The sequence below is a fragment of the Eubalaena glacialis genome, chromosome 10, assembly GCF_028564815.1.
Source record: "Eubalaena glacialis isolate mEubGla1 chromosome 10, mEubGla1.1.hap2.+ XY, whole genome shotgun sequence".
In the NCBI taxonomy this organism is placed as follows: Eukaryota; Metazoa; Chordata; class Mammalia; order Artiodactyla; family Balaenidae; genus Eubalaena; species Eubalaena glacialis.
In genome coordinates this window covers 115616249-115637439 of record NC_083725.1, presented here as the reverse complement: position 1 = coordinate 115637439, position 21191 = coordinate 115616249, and the positions used below count along the sequence as shown (strand labels likewise).

Genomic DNA, 21191 nt, shown 5'->3' with positions numbered 1-21191 from the left:
ACCTGGCGTCTTGAATGCGCAAGCGCAGGGAAGTGGTGGAGCGATAAGAAGCGGGAGAGTCCTTTGGGCGTGCGCAAAGTTCAGGTCTAAGGGAAGGGACGGTCCGAAGGCAGAAGCGCTTGGGCGCATGCGCACACCTAAACGTTGCCAATCGAGCGGAGACCACTGCGCGGAACCCAAGGGATAGTTGAGGGGCCATCGAGTAACGGCGGAGTTAACTGGCGCAAAATTCTCCCAGTGAGTTACAAGAGGCGGGGAAAAGGATGGAGGCGCGGATCTCCCTTGGCTAAAGCGACAGTTCGCTACGGGAGCACGCCCCTCTAGGTCCGCCCTTTTTAGCGATGGACCTGAAACGTCACGTGCTACCTCTACTTCCAGGTCAGAGCTCAGACTTAAGATTGTAGAGAGCGACCCTCCAAGAACAGGCAGGAATAGTCGAAGTAGGATAGCGTCGTTTTTCTTAAAGTGACAGGCTCAAGGCAATTGGGGTCAATCCAGCGGTTACGAGGGCGGTTTAGCTATTCTGAATCCAATCACTGAGCAAATTTCTTGACCGCAGTTTAAGGTGTCCGCCCCTTCATGGGGAAGAGGCATGAATAAGTGGATTGTTTCCCAGGTGAGGGAAAGAGGAGAGCCTTAGACAACTCGTTCCAAGAGCTCGAGGTGCAGCCAGTTCCGTCCTCCTTGTCTTACCCACCCCCATCCCACTAGTTCTGCAAAGCTGAGCTTCTGGCCCCAGTTTCAGATACGAAGAGAATGAGGCGCAGAGAGGATGGGTCACACAGCCCTGCAACTTCGGAGCCAAGACCAAACTCGGGTTTGCCCCTCTCCCAAGCCCGGTTCTTTGCCCCAATTTTGCTGATGCGGATGTAGGGAGTGGGGATGGCCCGTCCTTAGTAGAAACCAACTTGGACCCTAAACCTGCTGTCATGGGGGGTCGGGGCTACCCTTCCCCACCTTCTGCCTCTCATTGCCCGCCTACCCGGGAACTCCCAGGTCCAGTCGCCCCGCAGCCTCTGGGAGGGGAGCGGTGCTACCCGCCCGCGTCATCTGATGCTGTTTCCTGCAGGAGGGAGAACAGCGGAAAAAAGTGAAACTCCACCCTCCACCTCTGCCTCCCGCCCCCGGGGCCAAAGTACAAAGGGAGGAGGAAGAAGGGAACGGGGTTGGAGCCATCGGGTTGAGAGAGCCCAGCCGGGAAGAGGCAGCTTGGCCCAGCTAGAGACACTCCAGCCACCCGCTGCGCAAAGAGACCCAACCGGAGTCCAGGCGCTGCCCCTTGCTGGCCCCACCTTACACTTGGCGGGTGCCGGAGCCAGACTCCCAGGACTGCTCCAGACTGAGGGACGCCCGGGTCCCTCTGTGCCAGCCATGGTGAGACGCCGGAGGCCCCGGGGGCTCACCCCCCGAGCCTGACCACACTGCCCTAGGTCGCCTTCCTCCGGAAGCCCGAGATGCGGGGGGCCGGGAGGCGACACTCCTGGCTCCCCAGAGAGGCGTGGGTCTGGGGCTGAGGGCCAGGGCCCGGATGCCCAGGTTCCGGGACTAGGGCCTCGGCAGTCAGCAAGGGTGGGAACCAGGGGCACCCAGGGAAGGTCCCCCACACCCACCAACGCCAGCTCCCAGCCATGGAGCCCTTAAAGAACCTCTTCCTCAAGAGCCCGCTGGGGTCATGGAACAGCGGTGGCAGTGGGGGCAGTGGGGGCGGCGGCGGAGGTTGGCCAGAGGGATCCCCGAAGGCGGCAGCTTATGCCAACCCTGTGTGGACAGCCCTGTTTGACTACGAGCCCAATGGGCAGGACGAGCTGGCCCTGCGGAAGGGCGACCGTGTGGAGGTGCTGTCCCGGGATGCAGCTATCTCAGGCGATGAGGGCTGGTGGGCCGGCCAGGTGGGAGGCCAGGTGGGCATCTTTCCATCCAACTATGTGTCTCGGGGCGGCGGTCCACCCCCCTGCGAGATGGCCAGCTTCCAGGAGCTGCGGCTGGAGGAGGTGATCGGCATCGGTGGCTTCGGCAAGGTCTACCGCGGCAGCTGGCGAGGTGAGCTGGTGGCTGTGAAGGCAGCTCGCCAGGACCCCGATGAGGACATCAGCGTGACAGCTGAGAGCGTGCGACAGGAGGCCCGGCTTTTCGCCATGCTGGCACACCCCAACATCATTGCCCTCAAGGCCGTGTGCCTGGAGGAGCCCAACCTGTGCCTGGTGATGGAGTACGCTGCCGGCGGGCCCCTCAGCCGTGCCCTGGCCGGGCGGCGTGTGCCCCCCCATGTGCTCGTCAACTGGGCCGTGCAAATTGCCCGTGGGATGCACTACCTGCACTGCGAGGCCCTGGTGCCTGTCATCCACCGAGACCTCAAGTCCAACAACAGTGAGTTCTGGGGAGCATGGGTGGAGGGTGGCATGGCCCAAGCACACACCTACTGCCAACTCTCAGCTGAGCCTACCTGGGGATCTACTAGAAGCAGGAGTTCCTCCCCTAGGGGAAACTCAGTTGACCAGGGGTGCCCATGGGCTCACACTAGCCCCAAAGCAGGAGTCCCAGGCACGCAACAGAGTCCTTCATGCCCCATCCCCAGAAGGAGTCCTTGACCCCAGCTCACAGCTGCCAAGTTAAAAAAATTGGAACCTCTCACGTGGACCATAAGCAAGTTGCCTAACCGTGGCCACTACCTCAAGGAAGGAGAGTGCTGGATGCTGGCACCCCCTCATCTTCAGGGAACTCCCCTGAAGTTCACCGTTGTCCTGTTGGTGCCTCCTCCCCCCTCCACTTGTGGTGGGCAGCTCCTCCAGAACAGAAATCTCAAAGGGGGAAAAACCACCCCCTTCCCCTGCCCCGTGGTGGTCAAAGCTGGGGCCAGGGATGGAATTCTGGCCCCACCCCTCCCCCCCGGCTGCATGATCTCTAGCTGGTTATTTCAACTCAGAACCTCGATTTCAGACTCTGTAAAAAGGGAGTGATCGGGAGGGTGAAACGGCTTAACAGGCTGGGCATCCGATGCCCGGCACACAGTGGGTCCTCAGCCATGGGTGTGGATGTTTGAAGGCTGGATCACCAAGAGGGCTTTGCCTGGAATCAGCACTTGGGAGTGGGCGTGGCGGGGCTAAGAAAGACTCAAGCGGTAAGGCACTCCATCTCCAGCCATTTCAGGTCCTACGCACTGCCCAGCATGGGCCCAAGACAAGCAAGTGACAGGTTTGGAGAGCTTTCTGAAGCAGACGAGCTTCACACCAAGCCCAAAGCAGGGAGTGTTCAGAAAGGTACCCAGTTGGATGCAGGGCCTGACAAGAGCAAAGGCAAGGAGGCAGGACCCAGCACGGTAGTGGGGACCTGGGCTGGGCCTGCTGGGGCCTGAGGTGCAGCTGTAGAGCAAAAGGAAGGGCCGGTGAGGTCACTGGAGAGGCACGGGTGGCTCTTGGAGGGGTGAGCATGGATATTTTGAGCCTCCTGGCCTGGGCTGAGCATGGATAAGAGGCTTGTGGGGAGCAGAACACCAGGGCCCAGTGATATCCAAGTCCTTGCCAGGGCCAGAGGGGCCACCCCACCCACTCCTCTCATCCACAGTAGGGGGCAGATCCCACCTCTCAGCCTCCCTCCTGGGCCCTAGCCATCTAGGGACCCCCACTCCCTGCCCCAGCCTGAGGGGGATTCCCCGAAGGCCTGGGGGGAGGGGACTCCCGTCTTCTGTTTTTCCTCCAGTTTTCTTTCCAGAAAAAATGGAACAATAGCCCAGGCTCCTGCTCCCCACCCTCCCCACCGCTTCCTGCGTTTCCTGCTGCCCCTGAGCCGGCTTCCTGCCCCTGCTCCAGCCTCTGCTCTCTCCCCAGCCCAGCTGCCTGCAGGGGAGGAAAGAGCTGGGGGTAGGGGGTTTGTGGGAGAGGAAGGAGCCAGGGATTGCACCCCTACTCCCCCCCAGTTCCCTCCCAGAGTCTGGGTGGTGGTGAAGGGCAGGCAGGGTGCCCTTAGCCTCGCTGAGCCTGGCCTCCCACCTCGCAGACCCCAGTCCTAGGCCCAGGCTGCTGTCTGCGGCACTGGGGGGGGGAAGTCCCTGGGATGGGGGGGGCGCAGGCAGGAAACAATGGCGTGATTTTCCTGGACAATGGGGGCCTTGTGAGGAAGCCTGGCAGGGAGAGGAGGGGGAATTCTCTAGGCCCACGAGTCACAGGACTGACCAGCCAGCCCAGCCTGGGCCTGACCTCCCCCAATTCTCCACCAAAGGACCCCCCGCCCCCCCATTGGAGACCTGAGCCAGGCCTCCCAGAAAGGAGAAGTAGGGACCATGGGAGGGAAGCGGAAGAGGCGTAAGCTGCCTAGGCCACTCCCAAGCTTCACAGAGGCAGCCCAGGAAGGGGGCTGGGGGCCAGGTCCCTTTCAGAGGCCAGGGAGCCCTAAGGGGATGCTGGGAGGAGGATCTCTAGCCCCTTCTCCTCTGAGTGACCCCTGACCGCCCCATCCCCAAGGTCTACATCAGACACCAGAAGAGCAACTTGGGTTGGAACAAATTCAGGGCACTTGGAGAAAAGCAGGGGACACGGAGGTGAGGATAAGGCTTAACAGGTGTCAGGTCAAGCTGGGGGGTAGGAGGCGGCAGAAAGGCCACCAATAGAAAGAAGTCCTGAGACTTTGAGTGAGTTGCTGCTCCTCTCTGGACTTCAGATTACCTGACCAAAAAAGGGAGGCTGGCCTCCCAGCTTGAGATACTGGCGCAGAAGGTGTTTCACCAGTCTGTGAGGTACCACAAGTGGCTAGAGACCCGACTGAGAAGCAGCCATCAAGAGGATGGGTGGGTCCTGGCACCAGAGGAGGCGGGAGTCCCTCTCCAGCTACCTGCCCCAGCCTGCTGCGGTTCTTCTCTGGAATGAACTTTCGCAGAGCTTACTGAATGGTCCAGTTCTGAGTCTTCAGCAGCCGGGCCGGAGGCTGTTGTGAAGCTGGAAGTAAGATGTGATAGAGGTTGGAGGAGAAAGTCAATCTGAGAGAGATTAGCAGCAGAATCTTTAGGACAACTGTCAGATCCTGTGCTAAAGCTTTAAAAAGCGTGATCTCGCTGGACTTGCCTGGCGGTCCAGTGGTTAAGACTCTGCGCTTCCTCTCTACAGGTGGCACAGGTTCCATCCCTGGTTGGGGAACTAGGTTCCCACATGCCGCTTGGTGCCGCCAAAAAAAAAAAAAAGTGATCTTGTTTAATACTCATGATGACCCTCTGAGGTGGGTTTTGTCGTCATGCTCAGCTTTAACTGTTCAGTACTCAGCTCCAGTTTGGCTAAGAGGAGAGGGTAGATTGCAGGATCATTCTCTGAATTTTGAGAAATTGTGGGAAGATTTGCCAGGCACGGTGGAAGGATGAAGATGGTTGTTGAGGACATCAGGTAGGGCAGCTGATGGGCAGCTGGATCGACTTCTGAACTGGAGCTCCAAATGTGGGAGATGCCAATGAGGAGGGGGCAGCTGGCACCTGGGAGAGTCCAGGACAGCCTGGGGGCAGTGGGCCAAGGTCAAGGGGAGGCCAGGCTCTGAGGAACGCCAGCATTGAAAAGGCTAAGGGTGGGGAGGCCCTGAAGGAAACAGCAAAAGCAGCCAGAGGTCCTGGGAGCCAAGGGCAGCAGGGAGGGGTTGAGCAGCAGTGCCAGGTGCCCCCATGAGGCCCAGAGAGCTTGGCCAGCAGCAGGATCAGGAGTTGTGGCTTTAGACCTAGAAAAGCGAATACCCTGCTTCTGTCACCTCCTCTGAGAAGTCTTCCCTGACTCGCCGGGCTGTATTAGGTGCCCGTGTCCCCCACTATGGTGCTGTCACTCTGGGCAGGATTGCTGAGAGGTGTGCCCTGAAAGGACGTGTGTTCAGAAATGTCATTGGCTTGGATGTCACTTCTCTACAATGCAGTTGGCTATAACCAGAAAAGTAGAGAGGCCTCTTCAGAACCTTGAAAACTCTATGATTTTGTCCTCTTTTTATTCCTCTAAAACTTCTCTCCTTTGAGCCATGCTTTTCCTGGTGAGAGATCTGCAAGCTGCTGCTTCTCCTCTCTGTACAGAGTATGGTGGCCCCATTTGGGACAAAGCCATGAGCCCTTGCCACGTCTATCCACTACTACATTTGTTCCAAACTCCTTTCTAGCCAAGAACCACCACTTTCTTAGACCCCTTTCTCTCTCTTCACATCCAGCTGCATCAGTGGATATCTTTTGGAATCTTTCCCCTGGGAGCGGCTGCGCTAGCCACAATGGGACATGGACACCAGGGGTCTGTAATGCCTGCTGGGCTTCCTTTCTCACCAGGGGGTTCCCTCTTGCTCCCCACCCCGAGGCAGGTTCTGATTCACACTCCTGCCTCGGCAAAATGACAAGACACAGGTTTCTCTTGAAATCAAAGTTACAAATGCTGAGAGGCTGCCATATTGCCCACTTCTTTCTTTTCTTTTTTTTGGCTACACCGTGGCATGCGGAATGTTAGTTCTCCAACCAGGGATTGAACCGTGCCCCCTGCAGTGGAAGCGTGGAGTCTTAACCACTGGACCACCGGGAAGGTCCCCATATTGCCCATTTCTATTCCGTGCAGTGTTAGGAGAAAGTTAGAGCACTGGCTTTGGAACCACACAGACCAGGTCGTGGCATCTGCTTTATTTGCATATGCCCTTGGTTAACTCAAATTATTGCTCAGTTTCTTCTTCTGCAAAATGGGGATAATGATGTCTACCTCATAGATTTTTTTTGTGTGTGTGAGTGCTAATGCTGAGTGTAAAATGCCTGGCCTCTAGTAACCCCTTGGTAAATGTTTCCCAGCATTGTGCTTATTGTCTGATTCTACCCCAACCCCAGCTGTGAGCTCTCCAGGACAAGATTTAGACCAGTTCACCTCGGTGTTCCCAGTACCCAGCCAGGATGTCTGTCAGATGACAGTTTGCTCCCAGCTCCTCCCTTGTCCCCACCACCTGAGCCTGGAGCACCACAGCCCTTCCTCTCTTCCCCAGTTCTGCTGCTGCAGCCCATTGAAGGTGACGACATGGAGCACAAGACCCTGAAGATCACTGACTTCGGCCTGGCCCGCGAGTGGCACAAAACCACGCAAATGAGTGCTGCAGGCACCTATGCCTGGATGGCTCCCGAGGTTATCAAGGCCTCCACCTTCTCTAAGGGCAGCGATGTCTGGAGGTGCGACTGGGTGGAGGCTGGACAGATATGGGGCTGCAGAGGGCAGAGGTGGCTGCCAAAATCTAGGGCTGGGCAGACAAGCAGAGCCCAGAGGGAGGGACACAGACCACTGAGCTCTTGGTTGCCTTGGGATGAAATGGCAACGAATAAGTAGAGGAGGGGACATAGACCCTTTGTCTCACCCACAGTTTTGGGGTGCTCCTGTGGGAACTGCTGACTGGGGAGGTGCCCTACCGTGGCATCGACTGCCTTGCTGTAGCCTATGGAGTGGCCGTTAACAAGCTCACACTGCCCATACCATCCACCTGCCCCGAGCCCTTCGCACAGCTCATGGCCGGTAAGGGGATGGGGCAGGAGGGTGAGGGGCAGAGCTCCTTGGCCCAGGACATATACACTCACAGACCCCTTCTTATCCTGTCCCCCCTCCACTCCGTTTCCCCAGATTGCTGGGCGCAGGATCCCCACCGCAGGCCCGACTTCGCCTCCATCCTTCAGCAGTTGGAGGCACTAGAGGCGCAGGTCCTGCGGGAAATGCCGCGGGACTCCTTCCATTCCATGCAGGAAGGCTGGAAGCGCGAGATCCAAGGCCTCTTTGACGAGCTGCGGGCCAAAGAAAAGGTGGGAGGAGTCGGCGTCCCAGGGTTGGAAGGGGACGCGGGGAAGGAATGTCTCCCCGGTTTCCATGGGGCAGAAGGTGGGGGTGAGCGTCTGAGACCGTACCCGACTGACTCCACCGCCTCCATTGTCCCGGGCACAGGAACTACTGAGCCGCGAGGAGGAGCTGACCCGCGCGGCGCGTGAGCAGCGGTCACAGGCAGAACAGCTGCGGCGGCGCGAGCACCTGCTGGCTCAGTGGGAGCTGGAGGTGTTCGAGCGCGAGTTGACGCTTCTGTTGCAGCAAGTTGATCGCGAACGGCCGCACGTTCGCCGCCGCCGCGGAACCTTCAAGCGCAGCAAACTCCGCGCGCGCGACGGCGGCGAGCGCATCAGCATGCCACTCGGTAAGGGGCGGGTCCCAGCACGCCGCCCGCCATTGGCTTCGTGGGCGGAGGGGTGGGGTCAGGCGGGTGTGCTGGCCACACCGGGATTGGTCTAGGGCGTTGGTGGGTGGGCCTGTGAGCTGAGGCTGGAAGGGGTGGGGCCAGGAGTGTGTTTTCTTTTGTGGGCGGGTTCTGGCGGGAATATTTGCATGTCGGCCTGGGAGTGGCTACGGCCGGGAAGGGGCGGGGCTCATGAAAGTTCTGAGAAAGTCGAGGGAGTGGGGTGGGCCGCCTCCTGAGGATCTCCGACTCCGCTGCTCTTCCCCGGGTAGAGGTTTGCTTTCCTTACCGAGAGCCTGGGGCCCAGGAAGGCAGTGAGACCGACCCCAGTCACCCAGCCACTGTGCCAGGCCCGGTTCCAGCACTGCCTGCGTGGCCTGGGAGCTGCCGAGGGGCCCTGCGGGTTAGGATCCAGTCTCTCCTTCACCACAAACCTGCACCCTGCTTCCCTCCCAACCCCAGACTTCAAACACCGCATCACCGTGCAGGCCTCTCCCGGCCTGGACAGGAGGAGAAACGTCTTCGAGGTCGGGGCTGGGGACTCGCCCACCTTCCCCCGGTTCCGGGCCATCCAGTGTAAGAAACTTCGTCTTCCCTTGCCCATGCCCTTACCCCCAGACCTTATCCTTTTGTCAGTCAAACCTTATCCTTGGAAGTGGATCCCACACACTGTCTCCTCCTCTTCCCCCCTGCTCCCAGGCTCCCTCCCCTATCCATCTAAACTGGTACCTCTACGTTCCCTAAGCAGCATGCATTTTACAGCTTTTTTCAGTCTAGCAATTGTATGACACTATGTCCCATTCATTTTCCTAAACACTTTGCTAATATTAACTTAATTCCTCACGAAGACCCTGTGAGGTAGATGTCCTTGTTATTATATAAGTTTTACTAATGAGAAAAGTAACTGCCTAATGCTGCACAGCTAGTAAGTGGCAGAGTCAGAATTCAAACCCATGCAGTTTGCTGCAGTGGCTGTACTAACTACTAAGCAGCAAATGCCAGGTGAAGAAGGACTAGATGAGATGCCTCACTGCCAGTCCCAGGACCGCACACCCACCTACACCGCCCCAGTTCTGTTCAGATTCTCCGTGGCCCAAAGCTCACCCTGGGAATGGGATGGGGCCCAGCCTGACCCACCCCCCACCCCCATCCTCCAAGAAGTAGCTCCTGGAGCTCGATTCTCATGATGGGAGGACAAGGATCAAGGTTCTTGACCTTAGCTCAGACTCCTTCCATCCCCCCCCCCGCCCCACCGCCCGCCACAGTGGAGCCTGCAGAACCAGGCCAGGCATGGGGCCGACAGTCCCCAAGACGTCTAGAGGACTCAAGCAATGGAGAGCGGCGAGCATGCTGGGCCTGGGGTCCCAGTTCCCCCAAGCCCGGAGAAGCCCAGAACGGGAGGTGAGTGCCTGAGTGCCACCCACCGAGTGTCTTCTGCCTCCCAACAGTCCCGAGATTCACGAAGCACAACTCCCCTCTCGTCCCCTCACCAGGAGAAGGTCCCGCATGGACGAAGCCACGTGGTACCTGGATTCAGATGACTCATCCCCCTTAGGATCTCCTTCCACACCCCCCATGCTCAATGGTGAGTGGCCTTGTCTCCCCGCAGCAGACTGTTGCTGCCCTCCTGTGGGTACTGTGGGGAGGCTACAAGAAGCCAGCCTTCAAGGCAGGCCATTCCTAGAACCCAGGTCTGACCCATCAGCCCACAACTGAGCCGGATCCAGCCTAGGCCTCAGGGACCCTATTCAGAGCTGGCCTGCAAGAGGGCTCTCCCCTGGCCCTGTGGCAGCTGCTGTGCCCTCAGCAAGCTCTAGGGAAGACAGGAAAACAAGGAACGGTGCCCCCCATTTGGGACCCAGGGGAAGCTGGGCTGAGAGAAGAGAAGGAAACTGTGCATGTGGGGTGGAGCTAGACAAGTGGCTGCCACACTGTGCTTCTCAGAGTCCCTTCTGGGGAGCCTGTAGGTGGAGAAGAGGATAAGAAATCTGAACGGGTGGAGATCTAGGGCCAACTCACTGCATCTGGGGCAGTTCTGGACTTTTCTGTTTTCCATAATGGCAATAGCACTTACTGTGTGTCAGGCATTCCATCCAAGCAACAATCTCATGAGGGATTATTATACCCATTTGAGAGATGAGAAAACAGAGGCTCTGCGAGGTAAAGTAATCTGCCTAAATCCCCCAGCTAAGGATTTGAACCCAGGGAGACTTTGGCTCTCATGCTCGTAGTGAGCTTTCCCAGAAACTTTCACTTGAAGAAAGGGTTTCTCACATACAAACTACTTGGGAAGCTAGGGGGTTAGCAGAAACTGGGGCTCCTGTGTCAGAGGGACAAGGGCTCAGCTCAGCACTGCCCAGCATTGGCAGGGACTAGAAAGTTGCAGCCTCCCTTGCCCGTGGGTCCCTTTAGAGCCCCCAGCTGTACCTGCTTCTCACAGCCAGAATATAGGACCTGGCTTAGGTGTTATCAGACCAGAGTCCTATTCAGCAAACAAGTTAGACTCACTCCTCTCACCCCACCCAGCGCGTCACCTCCACCATTACCTGAGCTACATTTCACAGTAATAACAACAGCAAACGTTTACTGGGTTCTTCCTATGTGCCATTTTATAGAGGAGGAAACTGAGGCACAGAGAGGTTAAGTGGTTTGAAATAGGGCATACAGCAGAACGGGGATTTGAGCCCAGGTCTGACTCCAGAGGCAGGGCCCTGCAGCCCCGTCTGCCACACCATTTTCTGCTCCAGCAGTTGTATTGCCCCAAGCTAGCTGTGCTGCAGGCACTGAACTGAGAATTGGAAGGCCAAGGGGGCTGCTTGGAGTTACCTGCTCTAGAACGTCCCAGGCCAGAAGGGTCAATGGAGAACTTGAGGTCCTGTCAACCTGGGTGTGTAGTCTGAAGGAGCCCCTGACCATATTCTGCAGATCCGTTTGGCCTTACCCTCCCTGAGCTCCCAGGAGCAGGGACACAACGGCCTGGACCCCATCTTTCTCCGGCTTGCCCTCTTACCTAAAAGGATATCACCTGTCCCAGCCAGCTGCTGGCTGAGCACTTGGTTCCCCTCGTGCAAGCCCACCCTCCAGCCATCTTGGGCCCACCCACGAGTGCATGACCTTGACCTCCCAACCACCCACAGAGTGAAAAACCTGGCTAAGAATCAAAGACCCTGTGAGATTGTCCCAGGCATTAGCCACACCACTGGGGAGGCCCATCTCCCACCCCTTGTCCACACCTGGGTGTTCTGGCCCCTGGGGAACTGGTTGCAACGAGTGGCAGATTGGTGGGCGCAGTCAGCCTGCACTGACAGCAAGTGCCCCATGAAGCTTGTTGCCCTGGAGCCACTAACTACCACGTGGCCGTGTCCTCTCTGTGAGGCCCCACAGAAGCGATTTCACCTTCATCTCTGGGTCAAGAATGGTTTTTCTGCTTTCTCCTTAACAACAGGGTTGCCAACTCTTACTACCTGGGAGCTTAGAGGCAAATTAAAATCCTTGCCGAGTTACCTGGGGCAAGTCGCTTATTTCTGGGAACCTCAGTTTCTCAGGATATCGGCCTCAGAAACTTCTTTCCATTCTTAGTTTGTGTGCTGACCTCCAGCTTCACTTCACTTTGTTCCGTTTTTCTTGCCTGTTTTAAACATATTTTTCCCCTGTTCTGTTTAAACTCACTGTAAATGATCAGTTTCTTCACCTGTAAAGTAGGGTAACAGCAATCACCTTACATGGTTGTCACAAGGATTATAAGAATGGACTCTTCCATCAAACATGTATTGACACATATTACAAGCCAGGCATCAATGTGCTAGAGATCAACACTGCCCTGACCTCGGGGAGGGCCTAGTCTGGTGGAAAAGCAGACTCAGAGATAAACAAGGACAGTAGGGAGTAGCACGTGGTGGGGTGAGGGCTGTACAAGGCATAACATGAGCAAGAACTGCACAGGTTACAGGGGATTCTGGCAAAGCTTCTAAAAGAGGAAAAACCTCTTGTTTTCCTCTCCATTCTACTCACTTCACTTCTGACACCAGATGCCTGGGGGTTTTCCCCACATCGACCAGTTCTGGGACACCAGCTGGGCGTCCTACAATCCAATCCAATTCTAACACTGGAGTTAGTTTGTGTCAGACCCCACAGGTTAAGGGTTCAGGCCCACAGGACCGCTCCTCCCCACTTCAGACACCAGTTGTAAGTTCGGGTTGTCACCTGTGCTCCCCACCAACCAGCTATAAATCAGAGGTCCCCACGACCCCCTCCTCAGATCTGATAATTTGCTAGAACAGCTCACAAAGCTCAGGAAAGCCATTTACTTACTAGATTACCAGTTTATTAAAAAGGATACAGGTCAAGAACAACCAGATGGAAGAGATGTGTTGGGCAGAGTATGTGGGAAGACACAGAGTTTACACGCCCTCTCCAGGCACGCTACTTTCCCAGCACCTCCACTGGTTCACCAACCCAGAAGTTCTTGGAACCCTTTGGCTGGGTTTTCATGGAGGCTTCATTACATGGACATGATTGATTGATTAAATTCTTGGCCATTGGTGATGGGATTCAATCTCCAGCTCCTCCCCTCCCCAGTGCAGGTGGAGGCTGAAAGTTCCAACCTTCTAATCACATAGTTCGTTCCCTTGGCAACCAGACCCCATCCTTAGGAGCTTTCCAAAAATGACTGCATCAATATGAACTCAGATGTGGTTAAAAGAGCTCCTTATGAATAACAAAAGGCGCTCCTTTCACCTTTATCATTCTAACACTTAGGAAATTCCAAGGGTTTGGGGAGTTCTGTACCAGGTATGAGATGAAGACAAAATATACACTTTTTTATAAATCAGAATGTCACAGCTTCACAGAGGATGTGACATCTCAGCTGGGTCTTGAATGGTAAATAAGGGATCACTGAGAGCCGAGGTGGGGGAGGTGTGCTGAACGGAGGGAATAGTGTGTGTACAGCTGTGGGGCCCACCACACCTGAGGAAGAGGAATCCTGGTTGGAACTCAGAGGGAGAGTTGAGAGCCAGGGACTCACAGGTCTGAAGCAGCAAGTGGGGTTCAGGCCTGCAATCCCCTCGGTCTGCGGAGCCCAGTGCAGCCCCGGCACATGGGCCAGCAGATGTTTGTTGAATGAATGAGTGAAGCTGGAAAGGCAGGTAGGAGCCAGTTCAGGAAGGGCCTGGAAATTGATGGGGGAGTTTTTAAGCAGAGACTTGTCTTTAGCAGATTTGCATTTTAGAAGGCAGTGGCCACTGCAGCGGTGGGGTGGGGTGGGGGGATAAGAGTCAGAGAGATGGGGGGAATTCCCTGGCGGTCCAGTGGTTAGGACCCCTGTGCTCTCACTGGCAAGGGCATGGGTTCAGTCCCTGGTCAGGGAACTAAGATCCCGCAAACCGCATGGTGTGGCCAAAAAAAAAAAAAGATGGGGTAAGGGTTGTGGCTGAGGACAGGGACTCCAAGCAAAGTCCTGGTTCATAGCAGAAGCTCACTTTTCCCAGCTTTGCATTTCTTCCTCTGGACACCCAGCCCAGTGCTCCACTCCAGGCAGGCCCAAGGAAGAGAGAGAAGGCTTTGAAACCCAGACATGGAGCTTAGACTTTCTTCTAGTGGCAGTGGAAAGCCATGGCAGGTTCTAGAGCTAAGGAGGACCTGACAAAATTGGGGTTTGTGGGAGGCCATCACAGACTGCCCTACATCCTCAATGACAGGTTCCCCAGACCCAGCCCAGGTGGTCTAGGATGGAGTCGGGCCAACCCTAGGCCCACAAGTTAGGACACAGATGTCCTGAAATCCAGGGCAGTGTAGGCTTAGCTGAGCCCTTAACCTCTCCAAGCCTGGGGCATGAGGATCAGACGACACAATGCCCCTAAGTCATTCAGCTCAGGCCTGACTCAGACAACTCATCTCTCTGAGCCTCAACTTCCTCATTTCTGGAATAGGGACAGCGATGCGTGCCTCTCAGGGCTGTTGTGTACATTGGAATCGACCTGTGTGCTACCGCTGGAGGGGGGGCAGGCAAGCAGAAGGACCAGGGCTGCCCAGCCAGGAAGGAGGTGGGCACAGAGCACGGGTCCCAGGCCTGTCCCTGGACCCCTGCGGATATCCATTGAGGCCACTGAGGCCCCGATCTGGCCTCAGCTTGCTTGCTGGTGGATCCCCTGCCTTCGCTCCAGCCCACCCTCCATCTCTGGGCTTCAGGGCACCTGGTTGCCTCCCAGGCTTTGCTCCTGCTGGTTCCTGAGACTGCGATGCCCACCCCACCCCGCCCCTTCTGAAAGGCCAGAATGTGTGTCTGCTGGGGGAGGCGCGGCGGCCTGGGAGGAGTTGGGCTGGCAGAGCAGTGGAGTCAGGGAAGCTGTCGGAGGGGAGCAGAAGTCAGTCCTTGCTCCAGGGCCGCCGAGGGGCCCCCCCCGAAGTCGGCCTAACCTGTGTACCCGCCACCAGGTAACCCCCCGCGGCCGAGCCCGGAGCCCGAGGAGCCGCGGCGGCCGGGCCCGGCGGAGCGCGGCAGCGGCTCCGGGACGCCCAAGCTGATCCAGCGCGCGCTGCTGCGCGGCACCGCACTGCTCGCCTCGCTGGGCCTCGGCCGAGACCTGCAGCCCCCGGGGGGCCCGGGCCGCGAGCGCGTGGAGCCCCCGCCAACGCCCCGCGCCCCGCTGCCCACGCCGTCCCCCGCCGAGCCGCCTCCTTCCCCGCTCATCCGCTTCTCCCCCGAGATGCCAGACACCCAGGCCTCCCCGCTGAGCCCCGACGCCCCCGGCTCGCCCGCCCCCGCGCCCCTGCTGCTGGAACTGGGTGTCCCCGCCGGCCAGCCGTCAGCCAAGAGTCCCCGGCGAGAAGAGGAGAGGCGCGGTGAGTGGCCTCTGCCTGGTGACAGAGGGGAGGAGGGGCTGGTGGGGACGTGTAGGGCAGTACGGCCGGGGCCACAGCTGTCTGCTGGACCCCAGACCGCCCCCTCAGGGCGATGAGGATGCACCGTAGGGAACTGAGTTCCCCGTTCAGCCATCCATTGGGGGTGCGGGCGGGGGCCAGGCCAGGCCAGTTGTGAGATAATAGAAATAATGAAGATGACGCTAGCGAACTCCTACTGGTTGCTTACTTGTGCCAGGCACTGTTCCTAGTGCTTTACAGAGGTTGCCTCATTCAATTATCGAAACAAGGCTGTGAACTGGGTATTCTGGTTATACCTATTTTTTAGATGAAATATCAAGGGACTGCAGGCTCCCACTAGTAAGTGGCCGAGCTGGGATCCAAGCCCAGGCTCCTCTGCTCCAGAGGACTCCTCACTCTTAACTGCTGCATAGTAAACAGATGCACCACCAAGCATGAAGGGCCATGGAAGCTATGAGTCCCGTAACTCACTGTACAGATGAGGAAACTGAGGCCCAGAGCAGGGCAGTGCCTCCTGGGGACACCCAGGAGTTGGTGACTGCCTGACCTCGGCCCCCTCCCCCTCCCTTCATAGGAAGCGCCGTCTCACCCCCACCAGGGATATCACGCTCCGCTCCTGGCACCCCAGGTACCCCACGCTCACCGCCTCTGGGCCTCATCAGTCGACCTCGGCCCTCACCCCTTCGCAGCCGCATCGACCCATGGAGCTTTGTGTCAGCCGGGCCACGGCCTTCACCCCTGCCCTCGCCACAGCCTGCGCCCCGCCGGGCACCCTGGACCTTGTTCCCAGACTCAGACCCCTTCTGGGACTCTCCACCCGCCAACCCCTTCCGAGGGGGCCCTCAGGACTGCAGGGCGCAGACCAAAGACGTGGGTGCCCAGGCCCCGTGGGCGCCAGAGGCAGGGCCCTGAGTGGGCCGGGCTGCTCCCCACGCTCCCACCGCCCTCCAGGAGCCTCAGCATACACTGGAATAGGAGCCGGGCATGCCTCTGTAGCTGCCTTGGTTTCGCCCAGGGACCCCGCCCCCTCTGGGGGTCAGGAACACTACACTGCACAGGAAGCCTTCACACTGGACGGGGGGCCTGCACCCCTCCACACCTGCAACGTGTGGGTCCCCCGACTTACCCGCCCCACTGGGGCCCAACACTGTACCCAGCTGGTTGGGAGGACCAGAGCCTGACTCAGGGAATTGCCCCCAGGGGTGGTGCAGGGAGGAGGGGAGGTGCAGGGGAGAGGGGCCGGCCTTAGCTGTCACCAGCACTTTTGACCAAGTCCTGCTACTGTGGCCCCTGCCCCAGGGCTTCGTGCCCGGGCCCCCCTGCCCCGGGGGTCATCTGGGGCCGGGGCTCTCTGGGTGCCTTCCTGCTGCCCCGGCCAGGGTTGGGACCATGGCCTCGGGATCCAATGAAGCCAAATAAACTCCCCAAGCTGTCTCCCCAAGCACAGCCTGTCACCTTCTTGGAGGTAACCAGGGGGTCCAAACCGTCACATGACCCTGGTGACCTCATTCCCTCAGCACAATGGCAGTTGGCCTGGGCCTAGGCTGGGGTGCTCTGCACCACATCCCTCTCCTGGGATCAAGTCCGCTTGATCATCAGGCATTCAAGGCCCTTTTCAGCCTCCCTGGCACCCACACGCTCGGGCCTCACCCATCTTCTCCCACCCTCACCAAGCCTTTCCCACCATTTCAAGCAACTGTGTTTGCTCTGATTCTTCCTGTTGCTGTGTGGTCCAGGCTTATCCTTAAGGCCCAGCAACAACATCACCTCCCCTGGGATGCCCTCCTGGCCATGCTGCTCCCACCCCAGGCAACTCGCTGAACTCAGGAGCCCACAGCCCTCTGGGTGGCATCTTGGTGGTTTGTCCTGGGTTTGTTTCTATCCCGTGGTCTGGACACAGGAGGGGGTCCCCCACCCTGACACCTGGCTCCACTCAAGCTTCTCTTAATGCCGCGGGGTTCTGCGGACTACCCGTCCCACACCACGCCCTAGGGCAGGGGACCCTGGGCTCAGCGCCTCCATGGTTTATGTGAGTCGGGGTCCAGGCTCCCTCTCCCCGTCTCCTGCGCATTCCGTGGCAGCCAGACCTACTGTGACTCCAGTGTTCACCAGGGTGGGGACTCAGGAGAGCTGGGCATGAAAGGTTCTCAGGAAGCACTCAGAGTGGAGGAAGCATCATCTGTCCAGGGCGCTCCGGGCATCCTCCACTCCTGTCCTCACCTCACCACCCTGCCCCACCTGCCCCATCCCAGGTCCCACCAGCCCTCTCCCACTCCACAGCCCAGGCTGCCACCTTTCCATCCGGGATGCTTGCACTAGCCCCCTCCATAAGTCCCCTGAGCCATATGTCCTCAAGGCCCTGTGTCCCGACCCCCAATCCCCACCCCACCCCAGCAGGCCCCTGCTTTTCTCACCACCCTAGCTCTTTCCCACCTGGCCTGGCCTCTTCTCTTCCCCAGCTGAAATGTCGCTCCTCAGAGGAGCTTTCCAGGTGGTGTTCCCCTCCCCCAGAACTCTCCCCCATTACCCAGGGCGTTTCCTTCAGGGAGCTTATGATGATGTGAACTTGCCCTGTGTCCTTGCTAACAGGTTTCTTGTGGGAACACCAGGAGGGCAGGGACCCGGTCTGTCCTCTCCCCTAACGTCCTCTGGGTCCGGGCACCTGCTGAGCGGGTGAATGGGGTCTGTGACTGAGTGAGCTCATCCTTGAATAAACCACCACAGTGTGACTGGGAGCCAGTCAAGTTACCTCTCGGGGTCTCGCCTTCCTCCATCCTGCCCCGGACCGCCCACCACCCGACCACCCAGCTTTGGCGAACTGGGCAAAAAACTTCTTGCCCCAGAAACTGGGAGGAGTTATCCAGCTCACCTCCTCGCCTCACCCTCCCAGTCCCACTCGCCCCAGCTGATGCCCCAGGCTTCCCTCCCTCTCCAGCCACCCACGCAGCACCTCCTCCCAGCCCCACCCTGCCCGGCCCCTCCCAGGTGCCTGTGGTGGAGCAGTCGGCTCCCAGGGCACCTCTGATGGACTCTGGGCGGCACACCATGGGGGCTCTGAGGCCCTGGGCCCGATACGGGCTACTGGTTATGGCCCACCTGCTAGCCCTGGGGCTTGGGGCTGCAGTGCTCCAGGCCCTGGAGGGGCCTCCAGCACTCCGGCTCCAGGCCAACCTCAGGGCCGAGCTGGCCACTTTCCAGGCGGAGTACGGGGCCTGCCTGCCACCCAGGGCACTGGAAGAGCTGCTGGGCACCGCCCTGGCAGCCCAGGCCCACGGGGTTTCCAGCCTGGGCAATGGCTCCGAGACCAGGAACTGGGATCTGCCCTCGGCCCTACTCTTCACTGCCAGCCTCCTCACCACCACGGGTAAGGCCACCAGAAGGCTGGGCAGGAAGGGGCTCTTGAGGCCATTGCTACCTGGGGTCCCTGGGGGTGCAGCCCTCCCCCCAGCCCCAAAGTGCTAGACAGAGCCCAGGCCTTATTAGGCCTGTCATCACAGCTGGGGCTCCCCACACCAACACACCCCAACTAGTGCCTCAACTTCAACTGCCAGGAGGGGTGTGGGCTCCTCAGTCCCACCCCCAGGCACCCTTTGAGACCCAGGAGAGGTGCCCAGACCCCGCGGGCCTGAGGCAAGACCGGGAACATGAATTATGGGATGGATTCTTGGATGGAGGGAAATGGAGTGAACCCAGGGAGTACAGGACCACCATCCCAGAAGGAGTGTGAGGGAAGGCTCCTGGGGGAGGAAGTCCCCATGAGATGTTAGCCAAGGCAAGAGGGCACAGAGATAGACACGAAGGAATTCCTGGCAGAGGGAACAGCATGTGTGAAGGCCCAGAGAAATAAAGCAGTGGGACCCACAGCCCTGGGGGGATTTGTCCTGCAAAGTGTCTGAATATTTTTTAAAGGCCATTTTCCATCTTCTTTTTTTAAATTTTATTTATTTATTTTTGGCTGCGTTGGATCTTCGTTGCTGCACGCAGGCTTTCTCTAACTGCGGCAAGCGGGGGCTACTCTTCATTGTGGTGCGCAGGCTTCTCATTGCGGTGGCTTCTCTTGCTGCAGAGCACGGGCTCTAGGCGTGTGGGCTTCAGTAGTTGTGGCACGTGGGCTCAGTAGCTGTGGCTCACGGGCTCTAGAGCACAGGCTCAGTAGTTGTGGTGCATGGGCTTAGTTGCTCCGCAGCACGTGGGATCTTCCCAGACCAGGGCTCAAACCTGTGTCCCCTGCATTGGCAGGAGGACTCTTGACCACTGAGCCACCAGGGAAGCCCCATTTTCCATCTTCTTTTGGAAAAATTGGGAAACCTATTTGCACTGAGCCAGAATCCTTGTTGGAGTAGAACAGGGCCTGCCCTGGGGGCAGAGTACGTGCTCTCCAGCCCACCCCCAGTCCCCACCACTCCCTTTTGTCTTACTTCTGACTCCTCTAGGTATTTGTGTTTACAACCCTGGACCAGCCGACCCTGTTCCCCCAGCATGCCCCACTCTTTCGCCTCTCCCTGCCTTTGCACACGCTTTTCCAGCCTTGAATGCCTTCTCTCATGTGTGCTGCCTCTTTTGCAGCCCTTCGTGTCAGGTGTCCTGACTGGTTTTCCTGCCTGCCTTCCCCACTGGAGCCTGGGCAGACTCTGATTCCAGCACAAGGCCTGGCACCCAGGATAACTTGATATACCTTTGGGGAATGAAAGAAGGGGTAACATTTCACCTGGTGGGTTTGGAAGTGGGGGTCAAGGGCAGAGCTGAGGAATCTCTCAGGAAGCCAGGCTGCCTTGGGGTAGGACAGCAGCTCTCAGAACTGTCCCAGCTACAAGAGGCCTGAGTGGACTGTCTCTTTTAATCCTTTCTTGTTCCAGAAAATTAAAGAGTGGCCCGGAGAGGTTAAGGGACTTGAGTAAGACCCCAAGTGAATGAGGAGCAGAGCCAGAGCGAGCCCCGGCCTGAACAGTTCCGGCAATCTCGGCCACCAGAGGGCAGCCTTCTACCGGAGGGAGGCTGGAGGAAGTGGGTACCCGGCAGGCATCCCACTCAGGTGCTCATTACCCATGCATCTCTCCTCTCCAGGTTATGGCCACATGGCCCCACTATCGGCAGGTGGAAAGGCCTTCTGTGTGGTCTACGCAGCCCTGGGGCTGCCAGCCTCCTTAGCACTTGTGGCTGCACTGTGCCACTGCCTGCTGCCTCTGCTCAGCCACCCGGGTGCCTGGGTAGCCATCCACTGGCAGCTGACGCCGGCCACGGCTGCGCTACTGCAGGCATCTGGACAGGGCCTGCTAGTGGCTGGTATCTTCGTGCTGCTGCCAGCACTGGTGCTGTGGGGTCTGCAGGGCGACTGCAGCCTGCTGGAGGCCATCTACTTCTGCTTCAGCTCACTCAGCACCATCGGCCTGGGGGACCTGCTGCCTGGCCGTGACCATGGCCTGCATCCAGTGCTTTACTACCTCGGCCAGTTCGCACTTCTGGGTGAGTCCAGCTGCCAAGGAGCGGGACAGGGAGGAGAGGAGGGAAGAGGAGCCTGGACTACAACTCCCATAAGCCACTGGGGAGGCTGAGCCTCACAGGTTGGAAGGACCCTGCCCCAGGGCAGGGTGTGGGAGGTTTACTCCCAAGTGTTAAGAGAATTGTGAGCGCGGGTCACTCGCTGGGAGGTGAGTGGGGAGCAAAGTCAGCACCCTGAGAGCTGCCCTAGTAACCTCTCCTCCCCAGGTTACTTGCTCCTGGGGCTCCTGGCCATGCTGCTGACCGTGGAGACGTTCTTGGAGCTGCCACAGGTCCGTGCCATGGTGAAGTTCTTCAGGTCCAGGGGCCCTCTGAACGCTGAGGACGAAGGTGGCATCCTAGGCCAGGATGAACTGGCTCTGAGCACCCTGCCACCCTCAGCAGCAGCCCCAGAACGGGCCCCAGCTTGCTGACAGGTGTCAGTGATGGAGTTGAGCTCCTTTCAGGTGGAGAAGCCTGAGGAGGAAGCCATCGGGAGTGGCTGGGGAAGCCTCTGGAGGTGGGAGGGGAAGGGATGGATGTGAGGACCTCAGGGAATAATGTGTTAATAAAAAATAAAACGGGCAACACCGCCGACTGTTTTCGTCTCGTTTCGAAATGGGACTTCCCTACAGCAATCAGCAACC

The 21191-nt window shown here is 58.4% G+C and overlaps 2 protein-coding genes across 6 annotated transcripts; both read left to right on the top strand.

Moving 5' to 3' along the window:
* Window positions 1–11: 11 nt before the first annotated feature.
* MAP3K11 (mitogen-activated protein kinase kinase kinase 11) lies at window positions 12–16507 on the top strand. 5 transcript variants are annotated; one of them, XM_061202040.1, is made up of 11 exons: window positions 12–237; window positions 1070–2367; window positions 6964–7144; window positions 7333–7481; window positions 7587–7762; window positions 7902–8145; window positions 8647–8760; window positions 9450–9585; window positions 9678–9769; window positions 14620–15027; window positions 15641–16507. In XM_061202040.1, exons 2-11 carry the CDS (start codon window positions 1629–1631, stop codon window positions 15976–15978), a joined length of 2577 nt encoding a protein of 858 aa, XP_061058023.1. In that variant the 5' UTR covers window positions 12–237; window positions 1070–1628; the 3' UTR covers window positions 15979–16507. The 5 variants fall into 5 exon arrangements, with proteins under 5 accessions (XP_061058023.1, XP_061058020.1, XP_061058019.1 ...); XM_061202037.1 differs by having other exon boundaries at window positions 740–2367; XM_061202036.1 differs by having other exon boundaries at window positions 712–2367.
* Window positions 16508–18090: 1583 nt separating this feature from the next.
* KCNK7 (potassium two pore domain channel subfamily K member 7) lies at window positions 18091–20978 on the top strand. Its single transcript, XM_061203642.1, has 3 exons — window positions 18091–18430; window positions 20131–20529; window positions 20773–20978. The coding sequence occupies exons 1-3, from the start codon at window positions 18091–18093 to the stop codon at window positions 20976–20978; spliced, it is 945 nt and encodes a 314-aa protein (XP_061059625.1).
* The last annotated feature ends 213 nt before the right edge of the window (window positions 20979–21191 follow it).

Coding starts and splice junctions, on each gene's coding strand:
- MAP3K11 (XM_061202040.1), top strand. CDS start 1,629: ATGGAGCCCTTAAAGAACCTCTTCCTCAAGAGCCCGCTGGGGTCATGG. Junction 7,482..7,586: donor CTTCGCACAGCTCATGGCCG/GTAAGGGGATGG, acceptor CCGTTTCCCCAG/ATTGCTGGGCGCAGGATCCC. Junction 8,146..8,646: donor GCGCATCAGCATGCCACTCG/GTAAGGGGCGGG, acceptor TCCCAACCCCAG/ACTTCAAACACCGCATCACC.
- KCNK7 (XM_061203642.1), top strand. CDS start 18,091: ATGGACTCTGGGCGGCACACCATGGGGGCTCTGAGGCCCTGGGCCCGA. Junction 18,431..20,130: donor CAGCCTCCTCACCACCACGG/GTAAGGCCACCA, acceptor TCTCCTCTCCAG/GTTATGGCCACATGGCCCCA. Junction 20,530..20,772: donor CGGCCAGTTCGCACTTCTGG/GTGAGTCCAGCT, acceptor TCTCCTCCCCAG/GTTACTTGCTCCTGGGGCTC.